Below are 17,520 nucleotides of genomic sequence, written 5' to 3'. Positions count from 1 at the left end.
CTCTATTTTCTTTCCTTTTTAAAAAAAAGTCTGTTTATTTATTATTTATTTATTTAAGTAATCTCTACACTCATTGTGGGGATCAAACTTATGACCCTGAGATCAGGAGTCACATGCTTGTATGCTCTTCCAACTGAGCCATCCAGATGTGCCCTCCTTTCTTTCTCATTTCTAGTCCAACTTTCTTCCTCCAACAAGGATTTGAGTTGGTTTCCAGCAAACATGCATACTAAATAGGACATTGAAACAAAAAAGTTTAAAATAGATAAAGATCAAGCACAACTCAAAGCACTGTTCTTAAAACTTTGTATGGTAACCAAAGTAGAAATATAATATATATATATATATATATATATATATATATATATATATATTTATTTATGATAGACATAGAGAGAGAGAGAGGCAGAGACACAGGCAGAGGGAGAAGCAGGCTCCACGCCAGGAGCCCAATGCGGGACTCGATCCCGGGACTCCAGGATCGCACCCTGGGCCAAAGGCAGGCGCGAAACCGCTGAGCCACCCAGAGATCCCCAGAAATATATTTTGTATTATGACTTACTAGACATTTGTGCACATGCCTGGAAAATGTTTCATGAAGCAATACTCACTAAACATAATGTACTCTGATATTTTCTATTCTATTTAGTTTTTTAGAAATCTGATAACCCTGGGGCACCTGGGTAGCTCATTTGGCTAAGGGGCTTCTTTCAGCTCAGGTCATGATCTCAGGGTCCTGGGATGGAGTCCTGCTTTGTGTCGGGCTCTCTGCTCAGCGAAGAGTCTGCTTTTCCCTCTCCCTCTGTTTTCTCTCTCTCTCTCTCTCTCTCTCTCTCTCTCTCTCAGTCTTGCCCTTTCTCAAATAAATACAATCTTTAAAGAAAAAGAAATCTGATAACCCACTGAACTGGTTTCACCAATGACTAAGAAGTTGCAGGCTACTGTTTGAAAACCATTGATATAGAGGAAGGGGAGATCCAAAGTTTTATAATTACATATAACATTTAGGGCCCATTTCCATATCAAAATGTATTTTTCACACACTTATTTAACTCTCACAGCAATCCTGTGGGTATTTCCCCTAATTTACTAATGAGAAAACAGACCTAAAGATACCAAGTCTTGTGCCATGCAGTTCAAAGAGTAATGAATGGTGAATGCAGAACTAGAAGTCATTTTTTTTCTGATTGAAAATTTCAGCCTTGGGATACTTGGGTGGCTCAGTGGTTGAGCATCTGCCTTTGGCTCAGGTCATGATCCTGGGGTCCTGGGATTGAGTCCCACATCAGGCTCCCAGCAGGAAGCTTGCTTCTCCCTCTGCCTATGTCTGTGCCTTTCTCTGTGTCTAAATAAATAAAATATTTTTTTAAAAAATATCAGCCTTTGTCAATATGCTATGCTAGAATGAGAGATAGAATTGAAATCTAATTGACCACTAATTTCAGGATTGAGCTTTCTGGTAGACCAGGCAAATAACGAGTTGTGTAGTGCTCATTGTCTGGGGAAGGCAAGCACATGGATTTGTCTGAACAAACTTCCTTCTAGAATTAAATCCAAGGACCCCATACCTGGACTATGTGTAATAATAAATATTGTTTCCCCCTGTAGTTTTTGCAGATAACACCAAATTAGAATGACAATTTTTTTTAATTTTTTAATTTTTAAATTTATTTATGATAGTCACAGAGAGAGAGAGAGAGAGAGAGAGAGAGAGAGAGAGAGAGGCAGAGACACAGGCAGAGGGAGAAGCAGGCTCCATGCACCGGGAGCCCGACGTGGGATTCGATCCCGGGTCTCCAGGATCGCACCCTGGGCCAAAGGCAGGCGCCAAACCGCTGCGCCACCTAGGGATCCCAGAATGACAATTTTTAAAAAAGTTTTTATTTACTTATTCATGAGAGACACAGAGAGAGGCAGAGAGAAAGTCAGAGACAGCAGAAGCAGGCTCCATGCAAGGAGCCGGATATGGGACCCTGTCCCGGGACCCTGAGATCATGGCCTGAGCTGAAGGCAGATGACGACCTGCTAAGCCACCCAGACGTCCCAGAATGACAATTTTTATATAGACTCTTGGTAACAGTGGTAGAGACTGCTAGCTGTCCCTAGTATTCACTCTACCCTTCCTCCTTGAATGCTCTCCCCTCCTGTTTTTAATTAGACAAAAGGCCATTCAGAATAAAGACTCCATTTTCCAGCTTGCTGTGCAGGTAGGTGACCTCATGTAACTAGGTCTTGTTAATGAAGTTTAAGCAAGAGTGGTAGGACTTCCTTGAAGGGTCATTAAAAGTAAAGGGATCTGTACATATTTTCTATTGCTATCATAACAAATCAGCACACATTTAACAGCTTAAAACAACCAAATTTATTACCTCTCAGTTTCTGTAGGTCAAAATCCCTCCACCCCTGGCTCATTGTGTGTCTCTGCTCTAGGGTTTACTTGGTCAAAATCAAGTTGCTGGCCAAATAGGCTTTTCTAGGAAGGCTCTGGGAACAATTCAAGTTCTTGGCAGAATGCAAGCCCTAGAAGTATAGGACCGAGGTCCCCATTTTCTTGCTATCGTCTGGGATGATAGCAGGAACCGCATGCCCCATAAAGAACCCCACTCACCAATGTACTATTCACTTATGGTAGTCTGTTTAACCCTCACAACCCTCTTTGCCCCCAGAGGCCTCTCTCCAGTCCTTGTTTTTTTTTTTTTAAGATTTTATTTATTCATGAGAGACACAGAGACAGAGAGGCAGAGACATAGAGAAGCAGGCTCCATGCAGGGAGCCGGATGTGGGACTCGATCCCCGGGACTCCAAGATCACTCCCTGGGCCAAATGCAGGCGCTCAACTGCCAAGCCACCCAGGTGTCCCTCTCTAGTCCTTGTACGTGGGCCCCTACATCCCAGAGCCAGAAATGGCACATTAAATCATCTCACACTTAGAATCACTCTGACTCTCCCTTCTGCTAGATCTCTTGGACTGCGGCTAGAGAAAGTTCTCCACTTTTTAAGGGCTTATATGATCAGATTGGGCCTACCAGATCAACTGGGATGATCTCCCTAGTTTCAGGTCCCTAAATTAATTATATCTGTATAATCCCTTTTGCCCTGTAACATAATATATTCACAGGTTGGAGGGATTACAATGGGGCATCTTTCAGTGATCAATATTCCACCTACCACAAGGGCTAATTATCCTTCTTCCTTGTTTCTTCCCTCCTGCTGCTTAGAAAGTGGGTGTCATATTTGGAGTCATAGCTGGGACAGTGAAGTAAGGGCCACAATTTAGGTAGCAGAAAGAGAAGCCAAAGTAGCCTGAGTCCCAGACAGCTCTGGAGAAATATTCCAGTCCCCTACTACCTACCTTCAGACTTCCACATAGGAGAGAAATTAACTTCACTCTTTAGTTACTGCTATTTGTGGTTTCTATTAGTCACTGCTGGTGGTAGCCCAATACATTAACGTCTAAGGAAATTACTTATTAAGGAGGTCCTGGGACAATCACCTATTCCCTGGGGGCCTAGGGGCCCCTGAATTAATTTCATTTGAAGATTTTTAATTTTTTAAAAGTAATCTCTATACCCAACATGGGGCTGCACCCACAACACTAAGATCAAGAGTCACATGACCAGCTGGACCAGCCAGGTCTCCCTGAGGAAATTTCACTTTTGTAAAGAGACTCTGGTCATCAGACTATTCCTAAATTAGCTAAACATATGTGCCTTACATATAAAGCTGATTGAATGTGGGCATCAGTGCTGTTTGAAGTATAACTTCAGTGTGGCTGGCTTTTGCCTCTGTGTTTTATAGAATAATTGGCCTATTTTTGCTCGGGCCTAGCCAGCACCAATGTGATTTTTCAGCCCAGACACTCTCTGATGAAGAACCGAGACATGACCTAGAGACCCCTATGAGTAGGAAGATATGAGGGCCTCAGAAAAAAGGGGCACCTCTAGTTTGTGTCACCGTTGTCTCCTCTGGGGTCCACTGTCCCTGCCTAGAGGGAGAAGAAAGACCTCAGCTTCTGGAGGAACCACATGCCCCATAAAGAACCCCACTCACCAATGTACTCTTCACTTATGGTAGTTTAACTCTTACAACAATCGAGTGGGATGGTATTATCTATCCCTAATTCACAGATGAATAGCTGAGCTCAAAGGGATTAAGTTATTTGTCCTATTTCAGAAGGATAATGAATAGTGGAGGCAGAACTAGAAGTTAAACTCTGCCCAGGGAACTGAGAAAACAGCACTTTTAATCTCTGTATTTGTCCACAGATCCTATCCTTTCTCCTGCATTGGATCTGAGGACAAAAGCCAGCATGAAAGTTGGCTTGTGTTTTTCCAAAGTCTGTTTGTGACTTTGTGAGAGGCCCACTCATCCAGAGGAGAAATAATCTACTTTACTACGCTTCTGGCCTAGAAAATCAGTCTTTCAGCACTAAATAAAAATAAGCTGTGCATTTATTAATTGCAATAAATTCAATTATCTAGTATTTTCAACTAAAAAAATCTTGGAGATTATTTTGTACATTTTATTGAGTTTCTAGAGCTCCTGAAGTGGAAATTGCTCTATGTAATGTATAAATTTTAAGTGGACAGTATTTTCAGACATATTTAGAAATGTGAAGCTTCTGGATTTAAAAAAATATTTTGTTTATTTATTTACTTATTTGAGAGAGAGACAGAGGGGCAGAGAGAGAAAGCATGAGCAGAGGAAGGGCAAAGGGAGAGGGGGGAGGGGATAGGCAGACTCCCCACTGAGTGTAGAGCCCAATCCTAGGACTGAGCCCAATCCTAGCCCAATCCTAGGACTCTACTTCTAGCAATAATTGCACATATAAAAGTCATTACAGGGACGCCTGGGTTGCTCAGCGGTTGAGCGCCTGCCTTCAGCCGGGGAGTGATCCTGGAGTCTTGGGATTAGGTCCACATGGGGCTTCCTGCGGAGATTGTGATCTGAGCCAAATTCAGAGACTTAACCAACTGAGCCATCCTGGTGACCCAAAGTTTCTGGATTTTTTTTAAAAGCACATATAAATTTTTTAAAAATTTTTATTTATTTATGATAGTCACACACACACAGAGAGAGAGAGAGAGAGAGAGAGAGAGAGAGAGGCAGAGACATAGGCAGAGGGAGAAGCAGGCTCCATGCACCCGGAGCCCGACGTGGGATTCGATCCAGGGTCTCCAGGATCACGCCCTGGGCCAAAGGCAGGCGCTAAACCGCTGCGCCACCCAGGGATCCCTAAAAGCACATATAAATTTGAAATAATTTTTAAACTCTCAGTCCTTGGAAATGACTGAGAATTCGGGAAAATAATAGAACTTATTTAAATGATATTTACTCCCAGCAAAAATATTGTAATGACTTTTTTAAAAAAAAAGATTTTATTTATTTATTCATGAGAGACACAGAGAGAGGCAGAAACATAGGCAGAGAGAGAAGCAGGCTCCATGCAGGGAGCCCCATGTGGACCTAATCGCTTATGTTTGAGTTATCTACCTTTTCAAAAGCCGTGGCATCTCATTCATAGAAAAAAATAATTTTAATGAAAAAAATAATAAAATTTTGTTATGCCCATTCTATCTCATGATATGTAGAGGCAGCATACTTTAATATGGGAACCTGGCATTGACAGATTTTCAGTAGGTAGCCCAAAAGACCCATTTCAGTCTATCATTTGCACTCTTAAAACAGTTATTGGTAGTAGGACTCTTCCTACCCAGAGTTACCTGCATGTCATCTCCCACTGTGCAAGCTATCCACACGTAGCAATTTCCTGAAGGGTGGCAGCCAGCTAAGAGGCTATGTATCACTCCCAGTTAGTTCCTCTGCAGGGCGACCTTCTTGCTTCCTGTTGCCCTGCCTCAGTTTCCCATTATATTTATTACCCCCACATCTAGCTTGCTGGAATGGGTTTGAGTAAAATTTGATTCAATGTCAGTCCAGAATTTCCCTCTTCTGATCCTTTTACTATTATTTTTTAAAGATTTTACTTATTTATTCATGAGAGACACAGAGAGAAAGGCAGAGACAAAGGCAAAGGGAGAAGCAGGCTCTGTGCAGGGAACCCAATGCGGGATGCGGGACTCATCCTTGGTCTCCAGGATCATGCCCTGGGCTGAAGGCAGCGCTAAACCATTGGGCCACCGGGGCTGCCCCTGATCCTTTGAACTACTTGATTTTGGGGCACCTATGTGGGTCAGTTGGTGAAACATCTGTCTTCAGTTCAGGTCATGATCCCAGGGTCCTGGGATTGAGTCCTTCATCAGGCTCTTTGCTCAGCAGAGAGCCTGCTTCTCCCTCTCCCTCTGCGGGCCACCCCTCCTGCTTGTGCGCTCTCTCTGTGTCAAATAAATAAGTAAAACTTAAAAAAATAAAAATACTTGATTTTCAGGAGGGTTTCTAGATGATGCTGTTGAAGTATGAAAGGCGTTAGTTGTGAAATTTTTTCTTTGAAAAAAATTCCTTATACACTCATGCCATACTTTAGCAATCAGTCAGCTTCCATCAAAGTTCCAAGCTGTGTACAGACAGCTTTTCCTGCCTTCAGACATGGTGCCAAAGCAAAGAATTCAGACTATTACCTGAATAGACAGTTTCAACAGGGGCAGTGCCATCAGACCCTTGGGATAGAGTTGTGCTGGGCAGAAAAAAACTAGTATATAGGAGGGTGTCTCTGGCCCTCAGACACACACTGATCATTGTCACCATTGAAATCCACTTAAGACACACCCTAAATATATTCACGCAAACATACATAGGCATACAGGCAAAGATAGATATACTTGAAAACACATACCACACCTACACAGACACAAAGATCTAGAAAGAAAGAGAAGAGGGCAGTTCAGGTGGCTCCGCGGTTTAGCGCTGCCTTCAGCCCAGGTTCTGATCCTGGAGACCCGGGATTGAGTCCGGAGTCCCGCATCGGGCTCCCTGCATGGAGCCTGCTTCTTCCCTTGCCTGTGTCTCTGCCTCTCTCTGTGTGTATCTCTCATGAATAAATAAAATCTTTAAAAAAGAAAGAGAGAGAGAGAGAAGAAGGGAGAGAGAATGAGAATATAAGAACAGAATATAAGAACAACTTCCTTCACTTGGAAGGATAGTGCAATGCTTCAATTTTATTCAAACTTAAATGCATTAAACTGAATTTGATGAAGAGGAGATGGATAGGGTGACAGCGCTAGACCAAGGCGGTCAAAATTAATTTGGGAAACCAAAACAGCCCTGTGGCACAAAAGGAGAAATTCAGGGAATTCTGGGTGGATTCCTATTTATTCAGGTAAGTTCACCGATAATCAATCCAATCTCTGTAACTGCAGAGACCATCAGGAGAAGAGGGGATCCGATTTTTTAAAACTGTGAGCACTTTCAGAGCAAGCACCTGTACAACTTCCAGAGATGTCTAGCACAGAGTAAGAGCCCCCAAATGTTGCTGGATATATTCAGGGACCAGTCCCGGATTGAAAGGTCCAAGCAAGTTACAGATATCAAACCTGTTAAAAACTCTAGGCAAATCCTGAAAATCATCTCCAATCTCCCGGTGTTATTATTGCATGGTATGAATTTAGCTTTTAAGGTGAGAATTTCTTCGAGAAACTGTTAACAAACCTACAGGAAGAACTATATCTCAGAAGAAAAGGAGTTTGTGGGGCAGCCCAGGTGGCTCAGCGGTTTAGCGCCGCCTTCGGTCCAGGGCCTGATCCTGGAGACTCTGGATCGAGTCCCACGTCGGGCTCCCTGCGTGGAGCCTGCTTGTGTCTCTGCCTCTCTCTCCTGTGTATTCTCATGAATAAATAAATAAAATCCTTTTTTTAAAAAAGGAGTTTTTTGTTTTGTTTTGTTTGCCAAGCACTATTTCTGGCACTGTGTGACTGCGGCACTATTCACAAGGAATCCCATAGCTCAGGCCTCTGCTTGCGCAGCGGTGTGCTTTCCTGGGTTCTCCACCCCTGCTCCCACTCTCAGTGGCTTAGGGTGTGTGTGGTGAGGAACTCTACGGGATTTTCAGAATCCCCGAACGGCAGGAGTAGGTGAGCGCGCGGGGAGCGCTCATCTAGGCTCGCCCCGCGCCCAGCGGCGCTCCACCAACCTCCGGTCATAGATTCCGGGAGGCGCGGGGGATGGCCGGGCTGGACGCTCCAGCCTGGACGGTCATCGTTGGACCCGCGGGAAGGTGCGGGCGACGCTCCCGGGCCGTCTGCGCGGCGAGCAGAGCCGGGCGGTCCGTGGTCCTGGAGCGCACTAGCCGGACCAGCGCGCACTTGCTCGGAGCACTGCGGCCAGCGTTCCCGGAGCCCTGCTCGTCTTCCCCGCCGAGGACACTTTCCCTGACAGCTTCCGAGCTAGCTCTGCACCGAGAGCTACCGGGGTCTGTTTCTCCCACGAGAGTAGCCTGCCCAGCCAGAAGAGCAGAGGGAGGCTGACAGCCCTAACGGAGAGGCAGGTACCGAGGTCAGCTCTGGAGTTCTGGGATCTGGGGCTAGATCACTTGATTGGCCCAAAGGGCCCCTTCTCAAGTCCCCGCTGGCCGTTTTGTTTTGTTTCTGGGCTCCTGGGAGGTTGCATCTTAACCGGCCTCCTCACTCTGGAGACTAGGCCCTGTGCTGTGGGATTAGGGCTCCAAGTCCCCCACCCCTCGGGCGCAGGGTTCGCCTGCATTTGGCTGAGCGTAGCCACTCAGAGTTGGAGACTCACGCGTGGAGCCCCACGCCGGTCGCCCTATGGGGCCCGACCTAGCCCCTTTGGCCATAGGAGTGGGGACAAAGTTCGCCCCGTTTCCGCCGCTCGGGTTGGAGCACCAAGGGGCTCTCCTGACCGGGGAGCTCGTCCCTCCTTCTTCTCTTCCAGGCCCATCTGGCGAGCTGGGCGGCCCTCTTCGCTTCCTCCCCGGCCTCCCTGGAAGGCTGGCCTCTGCCGGCCACATCACCTCCCCTCTGCCACTGCCACCACCCTAACCCCCACCGCCAGGGCTTGCAACTAGGCGCCAGGCTCGATTATCAACACTTCAAAGACATCCCATTTCATCCCGTTATGAGCCCATTTTATGGAAGAGATAACAGAGAATTAAAATGATTAGTTCAAGGCTACGCGGGATTTCCCGGAATTCAAGCCGAGGGCGCGGGAACTTGAGAGCCGGAGCTCTTCTCCGTGGGACGCACCGCTCTGGCTGCGCGCCTCGGAGTCGCGGTGAGCGGCGAACTGCGCGTTCGGCGAAGTTTAGGGATCCTGCGCCCGGTCCGGCTCGGCCAGCTGGAGACGCACGCTTGGCGGGGAGTCAGCACCTGCGCCCGGGCCGCGCAAGCCCAACCCCCAGGGGCTCACACTTCTTCGCTTTGGGTTGGCGAGCCCTGCAGCCCGCGCGCGCGGGGGCCACGGCGCAGTCTGCAGTCCGGGCAGCGCGCGAGATTGGGGCCGGAGCCTCGCACAGGGAGCCGGGTTTGGCTGCAGCCCTGGAACCCTCCTTGGCCTCCGAGGGTAAGTCTCCGTGCACTTCACCAATTGGGTGGCTGAGCTGCAGCCAGTCCTCCCCACCCAGCATCAGCTTCCCTCGTGTAAAATGGGGACAGTTTCACTTACCTGGTCAAGGTTGCTGTGGGGATCAAAAGAGTTTTATGACGAAGGGAGTCATAGAACTAGGAAGCGCTAACGATCAGTGGTTATATGAGCATGTCACATTAACTGAGACAGTGTGAGGATTTGTCAAAGGAGAGGGGCTGTTAGGACTGGTAGGAGACCCGGTGAACCTCTGCAAGCAGCTCCCGGCTTAGTTCCCAAAGGAATGCTTTGGGTCATAAAACAACGTGGAAGGATGCCTATTTCTAGATAGTGAATTAAACACTTTCCATGAATTTTTTGGCTTAAATCTCACAACTCTATGATGTAGTATTTACTCACAATTTATGAATGGAGAAATTGAGGCACAGAGAAGTTGAGCAATTTTATCAAGGTCATGGGTCAGGATTTGAGGGAGGCGGGTTTGAAGGCAGCTTTGCTGGACTCCAGAACCCAGGCAAGTGTGGAGGAGCTGCAGGGCAGGGTCATTGGCTCCCCAGTGACATATCTCACTGATGAGACAGTTCCCCTTCCTGATCCTTTAAATCAGAGGGGTGTTAAGACTCAATTTCTCTCAAAAAACAAAAACAACAAAGCAAAAGGAAAACCACCAACAGAACAAAAACAAACCTCGCTCTTTGCAAAAGGAAACAATAGCAGTGACTCCTGGGAGTGAGCCTAAGGCCCCACCAGGGTGGAAGTGCTCAGGTGGTGCCTTTCCTTGCACAGGTGAGGGAGAAGCAGGTGGCCCCAGAGACTGGAAACCCTTCTAAGTCAGGGCCTGTTTGCCCCTAATACAAGACCCTGTTGGCCTTGGGGTGGAGACTCATCTAAAGCAACACCTCCTTCAGAAGAATCACTGAGAAAGCCTTTGCCCCAGACATCTGTTTTGGGAGGAAAGGGGAGACTGGGCCAACTCCTTGGCTGGCTGGAGCATTTTCCTGGCCTCAGCATGGCCAGCATGGCACAGAATGGGCTGCTCTGCTCTGTGCCATTCAGCACTAGCCGGTGGCACTTAGAACCCCCATGCCTCTGGGATACGTTGCCTGAGAAATTCATCTTCATTAGTGACTCAAGCTTTAAAAAAAAATTACTTATTTATTCATGAGAGAGGCAGAGACACAGGCAGAGGGAGAAGCAGGCTCCCTGTGCGGAGCCTAATATGGGACCTGATCCTGGACCCCAGGATCATGCCCGGAGCTGGAAGGCAGATGCTTAACCACTGAGCCACCTAGGTGTCCCTAAATAAAATCTTAAAAAAGAAAGAAAGAAAGAAACCAAAAATCTACCCCCTCATATACTGCCCCAGCCTCAAACCCAAATGTGGTATTTCATAATTGCCCCCTCTTCCCTGGCTAGTACCAAAAAAAAAAAAAAAAAAGAAACAACAACAAATTCTGCTCTAATGTTTTTCAATAAAAGGGAATCATTGCATGACAAGAAAGCCTGATACTAAGCAAGGAAAATGCATTTGCATCTCTTTTCCGTGTTATCCATATTTATCGTTTCCACAAACACCACCTGAACACTAGGCCGGGACCCTGAAACAAGCAACTGACTTGGAAACTACAGACCTGTTTGTAAAGAACGGTTAGGTAATTTTAAAACTTTAAATAAAAATAACCAGCCTTCAAACTCCCCAACTACATATGTTTTCATCATTTCCAAAGATGTAGAAATCACACTGTCTCTGAATAGTTTCCAAGGTAGTTCATGCTACTGGCCTTTCATACAGCCGCCTCTCCTGCCCTGAGACTAGGAACTAAATGCACATCCTAAATAGAAAGTTCCAAATAGCTTCAGTTCAGTGATGGTTTAGGGTCATCTTTCTCCCCCAAACCCTGTACTCTAGGCCTCCTTCCAATTGCCCTCCCTCCAAGTGTCAGGCAAAGTGAATGTACAGGGCCTCTGGCACTGCCGTATATCCCAGCCCTGCTGCCCCCCCCCCCCCCCCGCAAGACGTTCTCTTCTTTGGAGGAAAGAGATGCAGTTTGGAGGATGTGAGCTGGTGAAATACATGGTGATACATAAAGGATTTTAAAAAGGAAGATGAAGACACGGGGAGAAGCAAGAGGAGGAGGAGGAATCATTCTATTCCACAGGCATCAATTTCACTAGGTCTTTGAAACCTTAGACATTTCCTTTCAATTATTTCTAAGCTTTAAGGTAGAAGCCTGAGAAAAAGTGGCTCTGTTTCGGGACAGATGAAGGTGCTCCGTCCAGCTTGCCTGCAAAATGTGTTGGAGGGCATTCCGACTTGTAGTTTCTGTTGTCTTTTGAAGAGCTGGCTTCTCTAAAGAGGCCCATGGTTCTGGAGTGCTAGGACCTGCACAGCAGCAGATGTCACCAATCCAACAATATCACCGGAAGAGGCCCCAGATATAACAGAAAGCCTCTCCTCTTCTTCCAGAAGGTCTCCCAGTGTCTCTCTAAGGCGTCCCAGTTAGCACAGGGGCCTGAGAACTCAAGTTCTCCCCTTCCATCTGGGGTGTCCTCTGCAGTTCCCAACTCCTTGAAGGGCCAGAGCTGTTTGTCTACACCCGGGGTCCTACGCCTGCTCCCCCCTTCTTTACCAGTGGTTGAAACCGCCTGGCAAGGAGGAGCCCCCATCTCTCACCGGGGCTCTTGCGGTCGCACGGGCGCCACACTGGACGGCTTCGGCGATGCACTCAGGCCCGGCGGCAGACGTCCTTCCCGGGCAGCGGCGGGAACAGCAGGCGGCACAGCACCCCCCGGGGGCAGCGCAGGCGGCAGTGCCAGCAGCTCCTCCCCCGAGCTCACCGCACAGTCCTGCTCTGGTTCCGCGTCCGCGACGCCCCCGGGCGCTGTACCGCAGCTGCGCTTCTTGTCCTCCTCCTTTTTCCATTTCATGCGGCGGTTCTGAAACCAGATCTTGATGTGCCTCTCGGTCAAGTTCAGCATGACGGCCAGCTCCACCCTGCGTGGCCTCGAGATGTATTTGTTGAACAGGAACTCCTTCTCCAGCTCCAGCAGCTGGGCGCGAGTGTAGGCAGTGCGAGTCCGTTTGTTTTCTTCTGGCTCTGCAACGTAGGCGCCGCCTGTGAGTGACAGGGCATGTGAGTGTGGTCCCTGGCCCCCTGGCTCCTCCTGCCCCACCCCTGAAGGCCAGTACTTCAGCCCCAGGCCTGGGAGACCTGGTCCTGCCTGGCATTCCTGCCACTCAGTCCCAGCCTCCTACCCCAGAGCTTAGTCTGGGCTCATGCAGCCCTTTTCCAGCAAATGTCACCTTTTTTGGGGGGGGTGTGTGTCAAAGCTGTGCCTGCTCTCAGGCTCATGCTCTCTGTGAGCATGTGGCGGCAGGTGGGCTCTATCAAGCACTGATCCTTCAGTGGATTCACTAGGCCAATGTTTGGGTTGAAGGTGATTAAAATGCACACACAATAGATATTTAAGCTTACTCCATTCTACAAAGGCAATAAATGCTTTTAATATAAGACTTCTAAAAAACCACTTTCTGACGATGACCCACAGTAAGAACACATTTCATATCACTACCCAGTTCACACACCAACATAGAATTGGCACAAAAATTTTTCAAGACATAAAACCAAGCTTTGGGGGATCCCTGGGTGGCACAGCGGTTTGGCGCCTGCCTTTGGCTCAGGGCCCGATCCTGGAGACCCGGGATCGAATCCCATATCGGGCTCCCGGTGCATGGAGCCTGCTTCTCCTTCTGCCTGTGTCTCTGCCTCTCTCTCTCTGTGACTATCATAAATAAATAAATTTAAAAAAAAACAAGCTTTATCACATATGATACTAATTTTTCCTATTGTTTACTATTTCATTTTTTTTAAAAAAAGGTCCCAGGCCAGTTGATTTCACAATCAACTTATAAATATAACCCTCATGGTGAAAAACCTTGAGCCAAAAACACCCCTGAGCTTATGACATATAGTGTTATATCCAACCACGTTTTATCTCTCTATACAGTTATATTGTAATCATCCCCAACTCATGAGCTGAGCTGGTAAGTTCTCTATAATTGTTTTAATCTCTACCGGATCCCTGTTCTGGAGGAGAAGGGAAACTATATGGGGCACCAAGGAAGTCCCCATCAGCCCCGGCCTCTGAGTCCTGGGCTCCAAATGCAGGCAAAGGTGAGCGAGGAGCCTCCAGGGGTCGGATTCCCACTGGGAACGGAGAGCCCTATGCAGGACGTGGGAGTGGTGGAGTCAAAGGCTCAGGCATTCCAGCTCCAAGCCCGGGTCGCAAGGAAGCGGCCGCTGGCCCAGTCAATTACCTCTGCACACCTGCTGTTTGCCACTGTGCTCGGGCTCTTTAGCTTTTCCTTTTTCTGTGAGATACCGACTGCACCTGAGCGGTAGTCTCTGGCCCACTTAAGTTCCACCAACACTCTAGGACGACCCCTAAATCTGCTTGTCTTAGAACGGAGTCTGGGGTATTTCTCCTGTGACTGTTAGGAAGCTTTAGGGAATTGAAAAGCTAGTATGGGGTGTGTTTGGGAGGAGGGTTCCCCTCAGGCCAAAGGAGCACCCAGAACCCAAGGCAGAGGCTTGGATCAGTCAGCAGAGGAGTACTGCTCCTTGGGGAGCATCTCCAGAGCCTTACACTTCCAAGCTTTCCTTGGCATGGGAGAGAAGCAAGCAAGCCTTAAGGGGAAGTTTAAAAAGCCCCCGCCCGCCACATTCTTAAATTCAAATCACAGTCTCTCAGGGCTCTGGCCCTGTTCCCCCCACGGGCTTCACGGAGGTACTGTCAGCCACCGGGCAGGATCCACTACCCCAGGAGACCAATGCTCAGGACAAGTTGGCAGAGAGGATGGAGGCTGCTGGTGGTGTTATTGAGAAGATGTCAATAGTCCCCAGGTCTGTGCCCTTTCCTCAGGCTCAGGGTGAGGCGGTTTAGGGATAAGCCCTCCAGTGAGGCTAATGCAGTTCATTTCCTAGGTTGACATTTTCAAAAGTTCCTACAGCATTGTTGTTAGTATTCATGTCTATAGTACAAAGGAAAGACCATTGGTCACTTTACTCTCCCTTGGGGGTTTGAAACCCCACTAGGAGTGGGCAGGTGAGTTCACAGATCCTTGAAGCTCTGCTCTTTCAAGAGTTTTCCGGGAGGACCTCCAGGCCGCAGGAGTACCTTACAGAAAAGTAGGCTGGCCCTTGGCTGAGCTTGTAGGGGGTCAGAGGGCTCTGGCAAAGGCTTCTCCGCGGGACTCTCCAACCTGAGGGGGTTATGGTTTTGAGGTTCCCCCATCCCAGGGCAAGGTCGCCAATTTTCCATCGGGTTTTACTGTCTGGCTCCTTAGGTCTGCCCTAGCCCGAGCTCCCGAGCTCCACGAGTGTAGGAGTCATACCCTGGTGGAGATGTTACCTGGCTTCAGAACGTTTCATTTAGGGCCTCTTTGGGAGGTCCGGGAAGGCCGGAAACGCGCGTCCCCAAACCCCACCCCGGGTGGAGGGACGTGGTCCTCCCGCCTCCCAAGAATCCCGCATTTCCCAAGGCTCCCAGCCCCTGGCGGCGGCCGCGGGCTGCGGCAGTGCGAGAGGCTTCCGGCCGCGTCTGGCGCCCCCTCGCCCCGGGCTGCGCCGTAGGGGGGTTAGACAGCCGCTGAGTTTGGCCCGGTCCTGCCTCCGGCCCCGCCTGGTCCTCACGCTCGGCCTTCAAGAGAAAGGGAACTGGGAAGAGGCGAGCCCCGGGGCCCCTGGGCGAGCCCGGACCCCACAAAGCTCGCTGGGCTGCGCCGGGGTCTGTGACAGGCGCCGGGGGCGCACGGGGCGCCGAGGACTCTTGGGGTCGGGGCCGCCAGCCTGCGCCTCTTTCCCCTTACCCCCGATTCCTGGAAGGAAAGGAAAAGTCAGCTACGCGCCATGCAGGTGTGACCGCAGGTGACTGCGGCACGGAAGCGATAACATTGTGTAGCGGCCAGGAGCGGCGGCCGCTCGCCGGGGAGGGGGCCCGGAGGCTGCTCCGCGTCTCCGCCTTCGGGCTCCCGGGACGGCCTTCGGGGACACGCCGGCGCCCAGGGCGGCGGGGGCCCGGGGCTCACGCCTCCCAGAAAGGGCCATGCGGGGAGGGCATCTCCCTCCTCAAACTTACTTGCTGGGAAGCAGCGGGAGGAGACCCCTTCGAACGTTTCTGTTTGTTCAGAAGTGAACTAGCATCGCAGACGCCTCTCGAAGCTGCCTGTGTCCCAGGCTGAGCAGCCAGGCCTCGGTCCTGCCGTGAGTACCCCTCGCACCCCGCACCCCAACTCCGGCCCACCGAGCACCTTTGCAGACTTAGGTGCAGTCTGTCTTCCCTGCTTTTCCGCGAGCCCCGAGTGCCCCCCGCCCCGAGCCTGCCTGTACTCCTCTAAGGAAGCCTCCCGGATGGGCTCAGGCCCGGGGGGGGGGGGGGGGGTGCCGGGACTCCAGAGGCAGCTTCGTCCCGGGGCGGGAGCCTCCCACAGCCCTGCTCGGCTTCCCTGACGCTCACTCGGTGCAGTCCTGCCGGGCGGATCCCCGAGTGGAGGGGTGCGGAGGGTCCGAAGCCTGGAGCTCGGCCGGGCCTTAGCTCTCTGGGGGTGCGCAGGCTGCTGGAGTTCGGTGTACGGGGAAGGAAGGGTTTAAGCTCCCAGAAGGAGAGCTGAGTGGGAAAGACGCTCCAAAAGGGACCGTAAAGGTGGTTCTGTGTAGGATGGCCTAAGTTGGCTTCCTGTGCAGGTTAGTCCGACCTTGGGTTGTCCCTGGCGATGGGAACCAACCGACAGAGGGTCCTGGGGAGCATTTGGAGGTGGGGGCAGCCGGGGCCAGAGGCGGCGAGGACGAAGGGGGCGGGGAGCCAGGCTTACCTGCCCACTGGCCTTTCCAGGCGTGAGCCTTGGTAGACTTCATCCACGGGAAAGGCAGCTGGACGCGGCTGGGCTCCTCCAGGGCTGCTGGCTCGGCTCCCTCCGGGAAGGGCCCGGCCGGCGGGTGGGGGAGCGTGAGCTGAGCTGGGAGGTGGTGGTGGAGGTGCGCCACCGCGGCGTCGTCGGCGAGGGGAGGCACCTCGTACGGGGAGATGTCCGGGGGGCTGCCCTGCTCCAGAGCTCCCAGCGTCCCCGGGAACGGGGGCGGCGGCGGCGGGGGCTGGCGGCCCATGTACAGGCACGCAGGGGGACTGGCGCTGAACTCGGGAGCCGGGCCCCGCTGGAAGGCGCACGGGTCCTTGTAGAGCTGCGTCGCTGCGTAGTACTGCTCCTCGCTGTTCATGGCTGCGGCCGGGTCCTGGAGGCCAGGAGTAGGGAGCTGGAGCCGGGGAGCTGGAGCTGTGCGGCGCTCCCACTCCCGGCGCCACCCTTGCGCGCTTTGACAGCTCCGCTCTGCAGGCGGAGGGAACCCGCCACCGGCGGGGACTGGCCGGCCGGCCGCCGCGCCATAGGCTCCGCGGTGCCCCACGTGGCTCAGCCTGGGGCCATTATTGGCCTGGCCGCCTGCCTTAAGAAGCAAGGCCTAGGTACCGAAGAGCACCTGCATTTCTTTCAATTTTCTCTCTGCTTAGTTTACCGCACACACCTGTGTGCGCAGCTGGCCGTGCTGTGTGAAGTGGAGCACTCATGAAAATATCAAATTTACATTCAATTTTAGAAATAGATTTTCGTCTCACTTTGTGTGATCTCTTTTCCTTGTTTGACAACATAATGTACATAATACATTAGTTTACTAATATACATAAACATTATTAATATAATTTATGAACATGCTTATGCCAAGGTTGTGTATTTAAACTTTTTTTCTTACCTGTTAGGGAATACAGTAAAAAAAAATTACAGATTTTATAGGTTAGAAGCAGTTGGTCCTATTTTATTCATGAAATTTGTACATAACCACAATGATGTCAGTGAGCTAACACATAAAGATCCAGCATTTGTTGTATGTTTTTTTTTAAATCTGTGGCTGTGCTCTGGGGACTTCTGTAGGGTAAACTGCAACTTCAGGAAAAAAAAGAAGAATCGTTCACACTAGC

General features: G+C 50.2%; 1 protein-coding gene across 1 annotated transcript; it reads right to left on the bottom strand.

Moving 5' to 3' along the window:
• Nucleotides 1-12,162: 12,162 nt before the first annotated feature.
• Nucleotides 12,163-16,766, bottom strand: PDX1 (pancreatic and duodenal homeobox 1). Its single transcript, XM_055317189.1, has 2 exons — nt 16,364-16,766; nt 12,163-12,608 (listed from the first exon to the last, which is right to left on the bottom strand). The coding sequence occupies exons 1-2, from the start codon at nt 16,764-16,766 to the stop codon at nt 12,163-12,165; spliced, it is 849 nt and encodes a 282-aa protein (XP_055173164.1).
• Nucleotides 16,767-17,520: the final 754 nt, after the last annotated feature.

The sequence above is a fragment of the Nyctereutes procyonoides genome, unplaced genomic scaffold, assembly GCF_905146905.1.
Source record: "Nyctereutes procyonoides isolate TBG_1078 unplaced genomic scaffold, NYPRO_anot_genome, whole genome shotgun sequence".
NCBI classification, from domain to species: Eukaryota; Metazoa; Chordata; class Mammalia; order Carnivora; family Canidae; genus Nyctereutes; species Nyctereutes procyonoides.
This window is presented reverse-complemented; position numbering and strand designations above follow the sequence as displayed.